Source organism: Blennius ocellaris, assembly GCF_963422515.1.
Source record: "Blennius ocellaris genome assembly, chromosome: 19".
NCBI lineage: Eukaryota > Metazoa > Chordata > Actinopteri > Blenniiformes > Blenniidae > Blennius > Blennius ocellaris.
In genome coordinates, this window is record NC_137668.1 from 5,419,164 (window position 1) to 5,437,499 (window position 18,336).

At 47.3% G+C, this 18,336-nt stretch overlaps 1 protein-coding gene across 1 annotated transcript in view; it reads left to right on the top strand.

Moving 5' to 3' along the window:
- LOC308144173 (uncharacterized protein) overlaps nt 1-18,336 on the top strand; it is a 78,873-nt gene that overhangs the window by 7,387 nt on the left and 53,150 nt on the right. Inside the window, exons 3-9 of the mRNA XM_080515231.1 lie at nt 3,478-3,588; nt 4,283-4,393; nt 8,335-8,445; nt 8,752-8,859; nt 8,944-9,051; nt 10,267-10,377; nt 17,985-18,095. Of these exons, the coding sequence (XP_080371357.1) occupies nt 3,478-3,588; nt 4,283-4,393; nt 8,335-8,445; nt 8,752-8,859; nt 8,944-9,051; nt 10,267-10,377; nt 17,985-18,095 (771 nt within the window). The remainder of the gene's footprint in view (nt 1-3,477; nt 3,589-4,282; nt 4,394-8,334; nt 8,446-8,751; nt 8,860-8,943; nt 9,052-10,266; nt 10,378-17,984; nt 18,096-18,336) is intronic.

Here is an 18,336-nt window from a genome sequence, read left to right on the forward strand (position 1 = left end):
AGGTGAAGAACCTCATCCACTCTCATCTGATAGCCTCAAAAACATAATCACACATCTAGATTTGTTAGATACATGGAGGGTCAGACATCCACAGTCCAGACAGTACACATGGGTCAGGGTCAGCAATAACAGGGTGAGTGCAGCCAGACTAGACAAAAGTCTCAGCTCCAGGTTACTTCATAGCACCATAACTCCAGTTGGCTTCACGGATCACCATTTGGCCATCACAGACTTAGTAATCTCTCCTGGTGAAAGAGTCAAATCATACTGGCTTTTCAACAACAAACTTCTACAGGACAGTGCTTTCTGCAAAAGCTTTGGACTCTTTTGGGGTCAGTGGAAAATTAAAAAAACAGATTTTAGCGCCTTGAAACTGTGGTGGGAGGTTGGTAAAACACAAATACGTGTTTTTTGCCAACAGTACACTTCCTTTTCTACTGCCAGGTCAAAGGCAGCAGTTCAGGAGCTGGAGACCAGCATTAGGAACATTGAGGAGCTGGAAACCAGCATTAGGAACATTGAGGAGCTGCTACAGAGGAACTCTGACCAGCGACTGGCCAGCTGCTGCAGGAAAAGAGACATGAACTGAGCTCTTTCCTGCAGGAGAGAGTAAAGGGTGCTCTGGTCAGGTCTCGCTTCCTGCAGCTGAAGGACATGGATGCCCCAAGCTCATTCTGCTTCAGCCTGGAGAGACCGGCAGCACGGAGGAAGCATATGGCCTGTCTGAAGCTTCCTGGAGGAAGAACCACAAGGTGTGCAGTGGAGATGAGGAGCCATGCAGTGGACTTCTACGCTGACCTCTTGATGGGACCTCTTGAATGGGAGCTCCTGGAGGGGCTTCCACAGCTCAGCCTGGAGGAGAAAGCTGCTCTGGATGGGGACCTGACGTTGGAGGAGCTAACTGTCGCTGTCAGCCAGATGTCGTCAGGACGGGCACCGGGACTCGATGGCCTCTCCACGGACGGGCACCGAGACTCGATGGCCTCTCCACGGACGGGCACCGGGACTCGATGGCCTCTCCACGGACCGGCACCGGGACTCGATGGCCTCTCCACGGACGGGCACCGGGAATCGATGGCCTCTCCACGGAGTTCCTTCAACACTTCTGGGAAATCATTGGACCTGATTTACATAGCGTTCTCCTAGAATGCTACACATCAGGATCTCTTCCTGTGTCCTGTCAACGGGCAGTACTGTCCTTGCTGCCAAAGAAGGGAAGGACAGTAGACAGAAGAAAGGCCTTACTAAAGAACTGGAGGCCAGTGGCCCTTCTTTGTACAGACTACAAGCTGCTTTCCAGAGCCCTTTCCAACAGGCTCAGGGACTTCCTGGGAAATATTGTCCATTCGGACCAGAACTATTGTGTTCCCGACAGGACAATTATGGACAACATTTTCCTCATGCCAGATGTCATTGATGTATGCAAGTTGCACAATGTAAACTGTGGTGTCTCATCCCTGGACCAGGAGAAAGCTTTCGACAGGGTCGATCACTCCTACTTGTTTTCTGCACTGAGGGTGTTTGGTTTTGGTGATGGGTTTGTGTCCTGGGTTGGTGTTTTGTACAGTGGTGCACAGTGCATGGTGAAGTTGGGAGCAGGGCTGAGTTGGCCAATCCCTGTACAGCGAGGGACTAGACAAGGTTGTCCTATTTCGGGACAGCTGTATAGCCTCACCATCGAGCCCTTGCTGCACAGGCTGAGAGGTCTGCTCGGTGGCCTCTCATTGCCTGATTCTGCTGAAACACATCATGCTCCTACTGTTTCCACCTACGCAGATGACCTGTGTGTATTTGTCTCCAGCCAGAGGGATGTTCAGAGGTTACACCACCTTCTCTCTTTATGAAAGGGCCACATCTGCAAGGGTAAACTGGGCAAAAAGTGACGCTTTGCTGATGGGACAGTGGAGGAGTCAGGCAGTGCCCAGTCTACCTGGAGGGCTTCAGTGGGGGAAGGAAGGCCTCACAGTGCTCGGGGTATTCTGAGGCACTGAGAGCTTTGAGTTTAAGAACTGGGAGGGAGTGAAGGAGAAAGTGAGCGCTCGGTTGTCCAAATGGAAATGCTTGCTGCCGCAGTTGTCGAATAGAGGAAGAGTTTTGGTAGCAAATCATTTGGTCGCCTCGACTCTTTGGCACAAGCTCATCACTGACACCACCAAGAGGTTTGGTAGAGCACATCCAGAGAGCCATCCTGGACTTCTTTTGGTCTGGCCATCACTGGGTTTGGGCCGCAGCACTTTACCTGCCAGTGGCTGAAGGAGGGCAGAGCCTCATTAACATCCAGGCAAAGATCGCTGCCTTCAGACTCAGAACTGCACAAATGCTGCTCTATGACTGTGGACCAAGCTGGTTCAACACAGCTCAGTTGTTGCTGAGGAGAGCTGGGCGGTTCGGATACTTTAAACAGCTTTTCCTCCTCCAGCTGGAAGAAGTGGTTCTTTCTGGACTGACACCTTTCTACAGCTCTGTTCTGCAGGCATGGCAGATCCTCAATTTCCAACGAGCTTCAAATGAGACCCAGGGCATGTGGCTGTTTGAAGAACCTCTGTTCTTCAACCAATTCATCAGAACTCAAGCACTGCAGTCTGCGAGCCTCTGAACCAGCCTCAGGCTGGCTGGCTGCACCAAACTGGGACATCTGTTGAAGACAACTGCAACCTCCCTGGACGACCTGAGAGCCGGCAGAGGGATCACCTCTCCCAGGCTGATCGACCGTGTGGTGGAGGAGGTCTGTGCTGCCTTGCCACACTCATTGAGAACGTTTGCAAGGAACCAGACCCTGTGGAACCAGTGAGGACAGAGAATACAGTTTCCCCTCCCTGTCCATCACCCCAGCTGTGGGGAAGTGGCAGGATGGGGGGGGGGGGGGTCAGCTGCTCTCTTTCAAAATCCTGAAGCTGGAAATGTTTCATGATGCTGGAAAGAAAAGTATCTACCAAACCTGTGTTAAAGTCCTGAACCTGCGTTTGCTGATGGGGATGAAAGAGTCGAGGTGGACTGAGTTCTTTGGTCCAAGCTTTTCTCCGAAGGGCAGCTGGCGGTCCCTGTACACCTGCCTGGTGACAAACGGACAGCAGACCTCCAGTGGAGGGTTGTGATGGAGCCAGAGCTACAACCAGAGACAGAGCACACCTTGATCCAGAGCTAGCTTTGTTTGTTTTTGTTTTTGTTAGCTGAGTGATGATGTGACAGTGATCTGTTGTCTCTTTGAAATGGGCAAATAAAGGGACTTTGAAAACCAAAAACCGTCTCGTCTCGTCTCGTCTCCAGACTCTTGTTGGAGAGGTATAACAGTAAATATTATAAATAAATAATATATAGTAAATAGTAAACAATATTATTATATATCTCTGCCAGATGGAGCCATAATGGCTATTATAGGGCTGAACTGTGGCTAACTCTCTTCTGATTGTTTTTGATTAGAAGTGTTGTGTACCGTCCATTTAACAACTCTTATGTGTTTTGTGTTTCTGAATGTAGAACAAGTACAAGGAGGAAGGCATGAAGAGGCTCTCTCAGAGTTTTTACTCTCAGCTGCCTCAAACCTCAGAGACAGAGTTCGCTAAAAACATGTCTGAGCTGCAGAGCGAGGTGAGAATTCAACTACCATCTTATCGCGTCCTGCTCAGATGAGTATGAACTGTGTACTTTAATGTCTGGATCAAAGTACAGGACCGCAACAAACACACAGTCACATTCTCTCATTTCAAGAAACTATTCAACACAATAATTTTCTTTAATTCAATTGTCTCGTTTACACACCGAGTCCTATTTTTGATTGATTAATTATTTAGTGCTTGATGATTGCTACTTTAGAATTTTTCACTTATTTTTGAAATATTTTCAAAATTGTGTTTTTTATTATTATTATTATTATTATTATTATTATTATTATTATTATTATTATTATTATTATTATTATTATTATTATTATTATTATTATTAATAATAATAATAATAATAATAATAGTAGCTTCTCAAGGTAACCAATGTGATAATTGTCTTTTTTTGATTTCTTATTTTATATTTTACGATTATCTTCATCTCTATGCATGTTTGTTTATTCATATTTCATTTATGTATGTTTGGTTGGTTTTTTTCATTTGTTTTGTTGCTTGTTGGTTGGTTGTTTTTTTGTTTGTTTATTTGTTTATTTGCTTAATTTATGGTATTTGTTTGCTCAATTGTTTGCTTGTTTGAGTGCTTCCTTCATTGTTTATGTTTTTTTTTGTTTTGTTTATGTACTTGCTTGGTTGCTTTGTTTATTTGTCCCTCTGATGTTCAGATGAAGTACAGGAAGTCGGGCAGGCAGGACACCGGCTCCAGTTTGTTTTCTGTGATGGCTGAAACTTTGGAAACTCAACATGCCAAACAAGTGTCACAGATCCAGAGCCAGGTAACAGACGCTGCTAATGCTACAGCCTTCATGTGCTAATGCTACAGCCTTCATGAGCTGATGCTACAGCCTTCATGTGCTGATGCTACAGCCTTCATGTGCTAATGCTACAGCCTTCATGTGCTAATGCTACAGCCTTCATGAGCTAATGCTATGTGCTAATGCTACAGCCATCCATCCATCCATCCATTGGCTACCGCTTTATCCGGGGCCGGGTCGCGGAGGCAGCAGTCTGAGCAGAGTTGCCCAGACTTCCCTCGCCCCAGACACTTCCTCCAGCTCCTCCGGTGGCACCCCAAGGCGTTCCCAGGCCAGCCGAGAGACATAGTCCCTCCAGCGTGTCCTGGGTCTGCCCCGAGGCCTCCTACCGGAGGGACATGCCCGAAACACCTCCCTCGGGAGGCGTCCGGGGGGCATCCGAAATAGATGCCCGAGCCACCTCAGCTGGCTCCTCTCGATGTGGAGGAGCAGCGGCTCTACTCCGAGCTCCTCCCTGGTGACTGAGCTCCTCACCCTATCTCTAAGGGTACGCCCAGCCACCCTACGGAGGAAGCTCATTTCAGCCGCTTGTATCCGAGATCTCGTTCTTTCGGTCATGACCCATAGTTCATGACCATAGGTGAGGGTAGGAACGAAGATCGACCGGTAAATCGAGAGCTTCGCTTTTTGGCTCAGCTCCTTCTTCACCACGACGGACCGATACAACGTCCGCATGACTGCAGACGCTGCACCGATCCGCCTGTCGATCTCACGCTCCATCTTTCCCCCACTCGTGAACAAGACCCCAAGATACTTGAACTCCTCCACCTGGGACAAGGGCACTCCACCGACCTGGAGGGGGCAAGCCACCTTTTTCCGGTCGAGAACCATGGCCTCGGATTTAGAGGTGCTGATCCTCATCCCAGCTGCTTCACACTCGGCTGCGAACCGTGTCAGTGCACGCTGGAGATCCAGGCTTGATGGGGCCAACAGAACCACATCATCCGCAAATAGCAGAGATGAGATTCTGTGGTCCCCAAACCGGACCCCCTCTGGCCCCCGGCTGTGCCTAGAAATTCTGTCCATATATATGATGAACAGAACCGGTGACAAAGGACACCCCTGCCGGAGGCCAACGTGCACAGGAAACAGGTCCGACTTACTGCCGGCAATGCGAACCAGACTCCTGCTCCGGGAATACAAGGACCGAACAGCCCTCAACAAGGGACCCCGGACTCCGTACTCCCGGAGCACCCCCCACAGGACATCTCGGGGGACGCGGTCGAACGCCTTCTCCAGATCCACAAAACACATGTGGACTGGTTGGGCGAACTCCCACGAACCCTCAAGCACCTGGTGGAGGGTATAGAGCTGGTCCAGTGTTCCACGACCAGGACGAAAACCGCATTGTTCCTCTTGGATCCGAGGTTCGACTAACGGCCGGACCCTCCTCTCCAGTACCCTGGAATAGACTTTCCCGGGGAGGCTGAGGAGTGTGATCCCTCTGTAGTTGGAACACACCCTCCGATCCCCCTTCTTAAAGAGAGGGACCACCACCCCGGTCTGCCAGTCCAGAGGTACTGTCCCCGCCCGCCACGCGATGTTGCAGAGACGAGTCAGCCACGACAGTCCCTGCACATCCAGAGACTTAAGGAACTCTGGGCGAATCTCATCCACTCCCGGTGCCTTGCCACCGAGGAGCTTCACAACAACCTCGGTGACTTCAGCTTGGGAAATGGACAAGTCCACCTCTGAGAACCCAGTCTCTGCTTCCTCAATGGAAGACGTGGTGGTGGGATTGAGGAGGTCCTCGAAGTATTCCTTCCACCGCCCGACAATGTCCCCAGTTGAGGTCAACAGCTCCCCACTTCCACTGTAAACAGTGTTGGTGGAGAACTGCTTCCCCCGCCTGAGGCGCCGGACGGTTTGCCAGAATTTCCTCGAGGCCGACCGAAAGTCCTCCTCCATGGCCTCTCCGAACTCCTCCCAGACCCGAGTTTTTGCCTCCACCACAGCCCGGGCTGCGGCTCGCTTGGCCTGCCGGTACCTGTCGATTGCCTCGGGAGTCCTATGAGCTAACAGTGCCCGGTAGGACTCCTTCTTCAGCTTGACGGCATCCCTTACTTCCGGTGTCCACCACCGGGTTCGGGGATTGCCGCCACGACAGGCGCCAGAGACCCTGCGGCCACAGCTCCGAGCAGCAGCTTCGACAATGGAAGTTGAGAACATGGTCCACTCGGACTCAATGTCTCCAACCTCCCTCGGGATCTGTGAGAAGCTCTCCCGGAGGTGGGAGTTGAAGGCTGCGCGGACGGAAGGCTCGGCCAGATGTTCCCAGCAGACCCTCACAACACGTTTGGGCCTGCCGAGTCTATCCGGCCTCCTCCCAGTCCAGCGCATCCAACTCACCACCAGGTGGTGATCAGTTGACAGCTCTGCCCCTCTCTTTACCCGAGTGTCCAAGACACGCGGCCAGAGATCAGATGACACGACCACAAAGTCTATCATTGACCTCCGGCCTAGGGTGTCCTGGTGCCATGTGCACTTATGGACACCCCTGTGCTCGAACATGGTGTTCGTTATGGACAAGCTGTGACTGGCACAGAAGTCCAATAACAGAACACCACTCGGGTTCAGATCGGGGGGGCCGTTCCTCCCAATCACCCCCTTCCAAGTCTCGCTGTCATTGCCCACGTGGGCGTTGAAGTCCCCCAGGAGAACAATGGAGTCCCCAGTTGGGGCACTATCCAGCACCCCTCCCAGGGACTCCAAGAAGGTTGGGTACTCTGAACTGCTGTTCGGTGCATAGGCCGAAACAACAGTCAGAGACCTGTCCCCTACTTGTAGGCGTAGGGACGCAACCCTCTCGTTCACCGGGGTGAACTCCAACACATGGCGGCTGAGCTGTGGGGCAATAAGTTAATAAGTAATAATAATGTAGTAATAATAATGCTACAGCCTTCATGTGCTAATGCTATGTGCTAATGCTACAGCCTTCATGAGCTGATGCTACAGCCTTCATGTGCTATGCTACAGCCTTCATGAGCTAATGCTACAGCCTTCATGTGCTAATGCTACAGCCTTCATGAGCTAATGCTACAGCCTTCATGTGCTAATGCTACAGCCTTCATGAGCTAATGCTACAGCCTTCATGTGCTAATGCTACTGTCCTGATTGTGCTGTTTTGGATACAGCGCTACGGCACTGATGCTATATCATCAGTGCGACAGTGCTAATACCACTGTTCTACTGTTGTTGCATGCTACTGCAGTAATGCTACAATCATAGTCTTCATGCAGCAATACTACTGTTCTGTTGCTATGAAAATTATACTAATGCACTCATGCTAATGCTCTTGTACTAATTTTACTCCTGTGTTCATGCTGTGATACTATTGCTATGGCAACAGTACTACTGTACTGATACGACAGTAGTAATGCATCAGCATTGGTTACTGTACAGAAGCTAATCTTAAATACTACTGCACTATACTGACAACAATATACATGTTTCTTAAGTAATGCTACCGTGTTAATACTACAGTACTAAAGTTACATAAGGCTATATTACTGACACTGCCTCACAAATGCTGTTGCACTAATGCTGCTTTAATAAAGTTATGGCACTCATACTTCGATACCCGTCTCCCTAATTGATTCTGTCCTAATGCTACAGTACTCATACAGATGTGCCAGGACAGCGATGCTAACACATGAATGCTAAGGAACTAATGGTCTACTTATGCTATGGCAATAATACTACTGTACTAATGCCACAGCAGTAATGCATCAGCACTAATGTTATTGTACAAACTCTTCTTCTAATGCTACTAATACCGCTGTGCTAATGCTGGTATGACATGATTGCTGTTGCACTGATGCTGCATTATTAATGCTCCTGTATTCATCCTACAACTGTAATTCCACTGCATTACTGTTAAAGTGACTGTTCCTCCGGTGCAGGTGAGGTACAAAGAGGAGGTGCAGAAGGAGATGAAGTCCTCCCTCTTCTCCGTGCTCCCTCAGACTCCTCAGACCGAGCTCGCCAAGGAGCTGACGCAACTCCAGAGTCAGGTGATCCAGAGCTCCTCCTCCTCTTCCTGTCTGGGATGATGAGCACCTCCTCCTCCCAGTAGTCATTTCATCAATTTTCTGATGATTTTCTGGGAAAAAAAATAAATAAATTCTGGGATATATTCAAATTGACTTTTTTGAATAAAAAACGATGTATGTATGTATAAAATGGAACAAATATAATTTGATAATTAGTATGTTTATTTATTATGTATTTTTTGTTAATATTTATTTGCTGTTTCATTTTTTGTGGATGTATCCTTTCTGTGTGTGTGTGTGTGTGTGTGTGTGTGTGTGTGTGTGTAGGTTCAGTACAAACAGAAGAGGCCCTCCTCTTCCTCCTCCCTCTTTCACCTCCTCCCTCAGACGGCTGAGACACTCTTCGCTGAACACATGTCTGAGATCCAGAGTGAGGTCAGCCTTCCCCTGATCCTTCGCTCTCCCCTGACCTCCTCCAGCCACTCACTGTGTGTGTGTGTGTGTGTGTGTCCTCCTCAGATGAAGTACAGGAAGGACAAAGAGGACCTGTCCAGCTCTTTGTACGCGCTGCTTCCTGAGACTCTGGACACTCAGTTTGTGAAGGAGATGTCGGAGACACACAGCCAGGTGAGACGCTCCAGACTGAACCCACCAATCACAGGAGGGAAGCCGGGGAGGGCATTTACAAAGCTGGTGATTCAGAAGAGAGACACAATCTTCTGGCAGCAGACCTCCTCACTGCAGGGCTGAAGAGGAGGAGCAATCGATTAGTAGATTACTGAAGAGGAGGAGCAATCGATTAGTAGATTACTGAAGAGGAGGAGCAATCGATTAGTAGATTACTGAAGAGGAGGAGCAATCGATTAGTAGATTACTGAAGAGGAGGAGCAATCCATTAGTAGATTACTGAAGAGGAGGAGCAATCGATTAGTAGATTACTGAAGAGGAGGAGCAATCGATTAGTAGATTACTGAAGAGGAGGAGCAATCGATTAGTAGATTACTGAAGAGGAGCAGCAATCGATTAGTAGATTACTGAAGAGGAGGAGCAATCGATTAGTAGATTACTGAAGAGGAGGAGCAATCGATTAGTAGATTACTGAAGAGGAGGAGCAATCGATTAGTAGATTACTGAAGAGGAGGAGCAATCGATTAGTAGATTACTGAAGAGGAGGAGCAATCGATTAGTAGATTACTGAAGAGGAGGAGCAATCCATTAGTAGATTACTGAAGAGGAGGAGCAATCGATTAGTAGATTACCTGCAGGAGAGTCAGGAGGGAGGATCTGGTGCTGGAGCCAGGTGGGGATCCTCACAGAAAGTTTTCATTGTACTTGTGGAATGAGTAGATTAATTTAAATTAATTGAATAATGTTTTGGCAAGATTTATATATTATACTTGTATTTGATGTAAACTTTGAAAATCAATTTAACAAAGTATATGAAAAAAATGTCAAATGGAACAAAAGGAACAGATGGTTTTTTGACAATCGAGATGGTCACAGGTTTGATGACGGTTACATCCGATACTGATCTGATTTATTTCCACTTGTGAACGAGGCCCGCCTCAAGATATCTGAATGGGTGTATCTGTTTCCTGTCGTCACTGTCCAAATGCACATCCCACATCCCTCCAGTACCACATAAGAGCAAAGATCACAACTGGGTACAGTTACTCTGAATTGTCAATGAGACCAGAAGCAGCCACTGATCTCCGGTTGTGAGTCAGCTCTGGGGTCAAACAGGCCGAGACACCGGCACCTCATTGGCTGGCCTCTGATAAACGTATGAACGTGTGGACAGTTCTAGTCATACAGGCTAAACTGAGTGTGGGTGTCTTCCAGGTGAAGTACAAACAGGACGGGAAGCAGCAGGGGGCCTCGTCTCTTTACTCCAAACTGCCCCAAACTCTGGAGACCAAACACGCCAAAGAAGCCATGGAGCTGCAGAGTGACGTGAGTGTCCTCCTCTTCTTCACACTCTCTTCTTCACACAGCTCTCTCCTAGCGCTGGGCGACATGTGGTCAAATCAACATTAGGGGATTTGATCAGTTCACCTCCATAGGGCCGTCAAACGACACTGTGTGGACATAAAAGAAGAAAACACAAAGTAAGAGCTTTTAGTTAAGATGTATTGAAGAGCTGATGGTCAGAGGACTTGAAACGAGAAGGACTGAGGATGAGACGCTGACTTTGTCTGTATGGCTCCTGAACACAGGATTCCTCCACACAGCCGCTACAACTTCTGAACTCCTCCATCACCTCCTCTCTCCACCGCTGTGACACACTGGATGGGTGGAGTCACGTCTCTCACACAGTACAGTGTCTTAAAGGGACAGGCGACCTACACCCTCAAAACCAACCTTTCTTTTTCTTTTTTTAAACTCACAATATACCAACATGGGGAACATGACCTCGGGAGGCTTGGGTTTATTGCCCAGGCCTAGTCTCAGTTCTGACAGGAAGCTCTCAGCTCAGTTCTCCATTCAAACAGCTGGAGGCTCCGGTCCGGAACTCTGCAACCTTTAGAAAATATAGTAAATAACAAAGTTCAAATGTAAACAGTAAAGCTCAATAATTGACTTTATACACATTAAGGATTTTTGTTGTTGTTAATTATTTGACCTTATCTTGTATAAAAATAATTTGAATTAAATGATCATTAAGTCGGGTAATCATTAAATTACCCGACTAGTTGACTAGTTGAACGTTAGTCAAGGTAGACAGGTACTAGCTAGTCATATTCAACTGTTACGACTTGTCGTCCCAAGACAACTAACTGGTTTTGTGTTTTTCCTCCGTACATTTTGGCTGGAGACAGAAAAGAACGGAAGTAAAAAAGCTTTGAAAAATTGCTTTGCTACAGAAAGTGAGGCTGCATTCAATTAGGTTTCAGAGCTACAATTCAGGAACAAGTTGATGTTTATTTTGTTTTTGTAGACACTTTTAACAGTTTTCTTCTTAAGCTATTGTAGTTATTTTTTTTTTACCATTTGATGCATCTTGACTATTGTAGCCGTTTGAACCGTTTAGTTTATGGCGTCGCAGTGCACTTCGTAATGGTTGGAGCCATTGTAGCTATATTAGCAAAGTTAACCACTTTAGTTTGACCTTTCTTGGCTGTTTATTGTATGTAAGCCATTTTAGCAGTTGTTCCTGCTTTATATTTCTTGAATAGTTTTAGCTATTTTATCTGTTTTCAACTAATTCAGCCGTTTTACTCATTTTACCTTTTTGTAAACATTTTTGGCTTCGAGGCCATTTCTTACTTTCGCTCAGGTACTTTTTAATTGTGTGTGTGTTTTTATTGCTGATGCTGCATCATAATTTCGTTCTGCAGTGTATTGCTGATGTAATTTGCTAGAATGACAAAGTAATCTGAATCTGAATTATTTCTGAAAACAGTGTAGTATGCACATGAAACAAAAAGGAAAACAAAAGTGTTTATTTCTATGAAATCTTCCGGAAGTTTCATGGAACTGCTACAGAGAAGCAGAAAATTCAATTCAACGTTATTTATATAGCACCAAATACAACACAGTCCTGTCTCGATGCTTTTAACAAAGAGAAACCCAACAATCCAATCCAAGTCCAACTAACCTCACAAAGTGACATAATAACGGCAGTTCCTCGTTTGTCCACCAGGGTCACTGTTTGTGTGTGAGCACAGCTGCTCTCGCTCTCTTTCTGATCCAATCATTTCCCCTTTTAAAGACCAACTGAAGGAATTTGACTATTTATACGTATCAACATCACACTTTAATCAGATAAAGGTGTTTCGAGTTTAAATGAGATGGGCATATAATCAGATTACTTATTGACCATGTGACCACAGCTACTGAAAACCAGACCAGCTGTGGCAGTGAGCTAGCAGTGAAAGCTAGACAAGTGCACACCCAGCTGCAGTCCGCATGTAGAGCTTTCAACATGGTTTTTTTTTTTTTTTAAACTTAATTTTTATTGAAATTTTTCAGTTTTCACAGTTCAGGGCAAAACAAATATACAACCATCTTTCATCAGTCAAAGTCTATTGTCCAGTGGTGGCGGTGTCCTCTTCTGTCCTCCTGAAATCAGTCCATTTTTCCCACTTTTCTTCAAATTGAGACTCCTGTAATCTTAGTTTGTGAGTGAGTCTCTCCATTACAAATATTTCCTCAACAATCCATAACCACTGCTCCCGGGTCGGCGGCTCCACTTTGTACCACAATCTGGTAACTGGTAACTTTCTTGCTTGCTGTTAGTAATATCTTAAACAGATATACGTCTTCTCTTTGTATCACATTATGAGTTATGTTTCCCAAATACAGCATCTAACATGTTTTGGGGAACTGATATCCGATTACTTTTTGTAAACTCTGCCATATTTGTTCCCAATACACCTGTAGTTTGTGACAGGACCAAAATATATGTGTGTGATCTGCATCAACGTGTCCACACTGTCTCCAACATGGTTGTTGTGCTGACGCCACTTTTGTCCTTATGTTTGGAGTTATGAAAAATCTAACAATATTTTTCCAACTAAATTCCCGCCAAACCCTGGAGCTGGTGGCCGTGGACTGTGATTTACACATAACAAACCATTCCTCTTCTGTTATTTGTTCATTTAGCTCTCTTTCCCACTTTTCTTTAATATATAGAGAGGAATTGTCCCTTTTCGACACCAGATTTTGGTATAAAGTTGAGATCACTCTACACTTTTTCCCTTCTTCAACATGGTTTTTATTGACAACTTGAATCTGTTTTGGGATGGACCCTCACTCTTCAGGAATGATGGAATTCACCCAAATAGGCATGGTTGTGAAAAGCTTTAATAAACACGCTCCCTCTGCCCCTCCTGCCACCCCCCAGGCCAGTGTCTCCCCCTTCAGCCCTCCTCACTGTGGAGGGCAGACTGGCCCTACACATCACTACATTCCTGTGATTATCAATCGTAGGGTCACTACACAGCAATCCCACAGGAACAGGTATGGCCATGGAGCACACTGCTGCTGGCTTGTGCTGCAGCGCCCCCGACTGAGCGTTCTGTACAAACGGCTCTGCTAAATGTACGTTCCATTACCAAGAAAACCTTTCTTCTTCAGGACCTGTTCATGAAGGAAAACCTGGACTTGTTATTCCTCACTGAAACTTGGCAGAGGTCTTCTGAATATACCGCTCTAAATGAAGTGTGTCCCTCAGACTGCCGCTACATCAGCACACCAAGGCTCTCGGGCCGTGGAGGAGGTCTTGCTGGGATTTTTAAAAGTCATTTTGACTGCCGGTCAGTCAGCACAAAGACATTTCCATCCTTTGAATTCACTGTAACAAAAGTTGGCCGTGTTAACCCTTTTTACTGTATTTTAATCTCCTGACCTCCAGGCCCTTTCCTGTCTGATTTTACCGAGTTCTTATCTTCACTTATGTTTGAAAAGGTCTTAATTATTGGGGATTTTAATTTTCACATTGACGATGTTACCTCTGAGGATGCTGCTGCCTTTCTGGATATTACCAAGTCTTTTAGCTTTATGTAGCATGTTTCTGGACCCACACACAAAGCTGGACATACCTTGGACATGGTTTTTAACTCATGGACTTACTGTGGAAAACATTCGCCTTGAGGATTTACTGGTCCCTGATCATGAATGTGTCTTTTTTGGACTTTCCTGTAGTCTGGATTTGCAACCACGTAACTCCTTGTCTCAATCTCGGCGCATCATAAATGAACACACTGCTGAACGATTTACTGTTTATTTGATGAACATGGCCTGTCAGAGTGTGATGATGTGCAAACCCTGGTGGAGCTTTTTCACAGCAAGTGCTCCTCTGTTCTAGACATGGTTGCTCCCCTCACACCTGAAAAACATTCTTCAGTAAAATCCTCACCTTGGATTAACGAGTCAATTCGCTGTCTCAGGCGTCAGTGTAGGAGGACAGAGCGTTTATGGAAATCCACTGAACTACAGGTCCACCGACTGCATCTTAAGGAATTATTACTGGAACTCAATGAAATGATTAGAGTTTGTCACGGCTGGGAGCCAGTGCGTGGATGTCTCGAACCCAAAAGCAGACCTCAAGGCAGAATAGGTGCAATTGTCACAGTTTTTATTGCGCAGACAGGAAAAGGGGAGCTGGAAGGTGCGTTGCACCCGAACCAGAAGTGCTGCGCCGGCAGGACCACCGCAGCAGGGAGGTGCGCGGCACCCCGTGGAGGGGTGCGGACGGCGCACGGGGAACGCAGCCAGCAGTGCGGCGCAGGCGGGAACCCCAGCAGGAGAGACGGTGCACTGCACTCCGTGGCGGAGTGCGGATGGCGCACGGGGAACGCCGCCGGGAGTCCTGCGCAGACAAGAGACACACAACGGACACCACACCCCAAGGAGAACACTACACACCCGTGAAGGACTCACACCACACCACAGGGAAGACACACACAACAGACATCTTTGACTGGACCAGGGACTATCGGGCATCTTGAAACCGTCGGAACGGACCCGGAGACTCTGGGGCATCTCGGAACGGACCCGGAGACTCTCGGGCATCTCGGACTGACCCCCCCCCGGGGAGGACACTCACTCCCCAGGGAGGACAAACACAAACTCACATGAGACTGCAGTCGAGAACAGACCAACAATCCTCTGGCACCGGACCCTCCTCACTGCAGGGCTTAAGAGCTTGGAGCAATCAATTGCCTGATTGCCTGCAGGAGTGTCCGTGAGGATCCGGTGCCGGAGCGAGGTGTGTGAAACGTCACAGAGTTGCAAGAACAACATATTTCGCCAACCTAATTTCTGTGAACAAAAGAAATTCAAAAGTTCTCATTCTTATTTTTTTGTATAACTATGTACTCTATACCTTTAATAATCATATTGTGGCAGGATAAAGGACACTCTGGAGCTGAAGGTAAAACTTGTCTTTTATTTCGCAACCGCCAAAAACTGATGACTGAACAGCACAGCACATCCAAAACACGGGAGACATAAACCACGCCCCCTTCCCACAGTCCTGCTGGGTGAGAGGCCTGGGTCCTAGCGGCCGCCACCACCCAGAAGGCAAACCTGGGAAAACCAGTTAATACCTCACTGGAGGCTTAATCAGTCGGCCATAACAACTGCCTTGTCCTTCAGGCAAAACAGCAGGCAAAACTCGGCAAGCAGGGCGACTATGAGGAGGAGAAAAACAGTCATCCACAGGCTGTGAGCTAGAACGCCCATCAGGAGAAGAAACCACTGGGGGTCTTGAAGGAGGAAGACCACGACGGGGAACCTGGGCTGGAAACATGACGTCATCAGCCATCATATGAGCAGGCTTAAGTCTGTCTAAAGAAATGTGCTCCCTGCACCCCCCCACATCCAGCACAAAAACCTTAGGACCCCTCTCCAGGACCCTGAAGGGGTCATCATACGGGGGTCGTAAGGGCAAGCAGTGAGCGTCATGCCGCACGAAAACAAAACGGGCCGACTTGAGCTCCGCCGGAACAAACGACCGTGGACAACAGTGGTGAACGGGGCCCAGAGCCGAAAAACCGCTGGAGGAAAATGGACCGACGTCTGACCGGGGTCGCGGCGCAGAACTTACAGGCAAAAATTCCCCAGGAACACGGAGCGGCTGACAAAGCACGAGCTCGGCAGGCGACGCATTTAGATCCTCCTTAGGAGCCGAAGCAACCCCAGCATTACCCAAGGAAAACGGGCCAATTACCATCAGACAGTGCGGCACGCAGCGCAGCTTTAAGGGACCGGTGAAAACGCTCACACAAGCCATTAGCCTGAGGGTGATGTGCAGTTGTACGATGTACCTGCACCCCTAGGGACCCCGCCATCACAGACCAAAGGGGCCCCTGTCGGAGGTACTATCTGACGGGGTACCGAAACACGAGACCCAAGCAGAAAGGACCGAGCGCGCCACATCTGCAGAAGTCATGGAGGACAGAGGAACTGCCTCTGGCCACCTGGTGGTTTGATCCACCATCATAAGCAGGTGTGTAAAACCCTGCGAAGGAGGCAGAGGACGCACCAAACCCACATGCACATGGTCAAAACGTCTCGCCGGAATGGGGAACAGTTCAAGGGGTGACTTGGTGTGCTGGTGGACCTTAGCACACTGACACATGCAGCTGCCCACTCTTTAACATCGCGGTGAAGGCCAAACGAACTTGGCCCCAACCAACTTCACCGACGCCCGCACACCCGGGTGAAAGAGGTTAATGAATAGAGTCAAAAACTCGCCGGCGCCAAGAAACTGGAACTACGGGGCGGGGCCAACCCATAGAGACATCACAGAGGAGAGGAGAACCACCCTCATCCAAAACTGCATTCTCCAGCCTAAGGCCCATACTTGCAGACCTAAGAGCCAAGATGTCCGAGTCTTCGGGTTGATCGGCAGCCAGAGCAGAAAAATCCTCCCCCAGATGCACCGGACACACAAGCACACGAGACAGACAATCAGCGACATGATTCACTTTACCAGCCACATGTCGGATGTCAGTCGTAAACTCGGAGATGGATGCCAAATGGCGCTGCCGGCGAGCAGACCACAGCTCCTTGGACATGGTAAAGGTTAGTGGTTTGTGATCCACATAAGCTGTGAATGAACGACCCTCCAGAAGGAAGTGGAAATGACGGGTCGCAAGGTACAACGCCAACAATTCACGGTCAAAAACACGATACTTGCGTTCGCTATCTCGTAGCTTGCGGCTGAAAAATGCAAGAGGCTGCCAAACTCCAGCCCCCTGCTGTTCCACCACAGCCCCCACCGCTATATCAGACACGTCAGTCGTTAAAGAGACGGGTGCTGAAGGTGCTGGATGGGCTAAAAGAGCTGCATCAGCAAGAGCAGTCTTTGCATTCTTGCTGGAACTGTGAATTTCTCTTGGAGATTATTAAAGTATTTATCTATCTATTTATCTATCTATCTTCTCAAAGGCCTGGACACGGTCGTCTGAAAAGTCTGTGCTGCCCCTTTAAGGCCAAAAGGCATGCGCAGGAACTCAAAAAGCCCGAAGGGGTAATCACTGCAGTCTGAGGCACATCATCTGCACACAGGAACCTGGTGATAACTGCCACCAGGTCCACTTTAGAAAACACAGACATGCCAAACGCACAGAAAAGTCTTGAATATGGTGAACGGGTTAGCGATCGTGTACAGTGAGCGGCCGCCACAATATCTCTTTTTGACTTATTTTTTAACAATTTTTATTTATTTATTATTTATTTATTTATCCTATTTACTTCTTTTTTTCTTCTTTTCTGTTAAGTACTGTTAAACACCTTGTGACTCATGTCTGGGAAAGGTGCTATATAAATAAAGTTCTATTCTAAGTAGCAAGAGCATCAAAGCTATACCATGAAGTTTATCCAAATAATGAATTCTCTTTTCTAAAAAATTACTTTTACCAAAATCTGTCTGAAAAAAAAGATTCAATATTTTTTTTATGTTCTGAATTTTCAGTTTTTCCTAGAAATTGTGAATTAAATGTAAACATTTTCATTATAAAGTTAGGATTTTTTTTTCAGATGGAAGCTAAAGAAAACTTTGCTCACCTGAGTAGAATGAGAATCACCTCCGATGTTTTTCTCTCCAACAGAAAAAGTACACAGACGAAGGGAGGAAGGAGATGACGACGTCTTTGTACTCTCAGCTGCCTGAAACTGCAGAAGTACAGTTTGCCAGAGAAATGACAGAAATACAGAGTGAGGTACCACCACTCCGCCACCGTTACTTCTTTCACTATGTACTCAACAGGATTTCAACATCAAAGTAGGAGCATTCATATTGAATGAAGTAACTTGTAACTCAGAACTTAATGGTTTTGTTCACATCTGAGGGACAGTTCAAGCAGGATGAGCTGCTCATGTCCCTCATCAAACGTTATTGGTTGATGCTAAGGTTGTTCCTGAATGTGCTTTAGGATGAAACCTGCCTCAGTGCTGCTGACT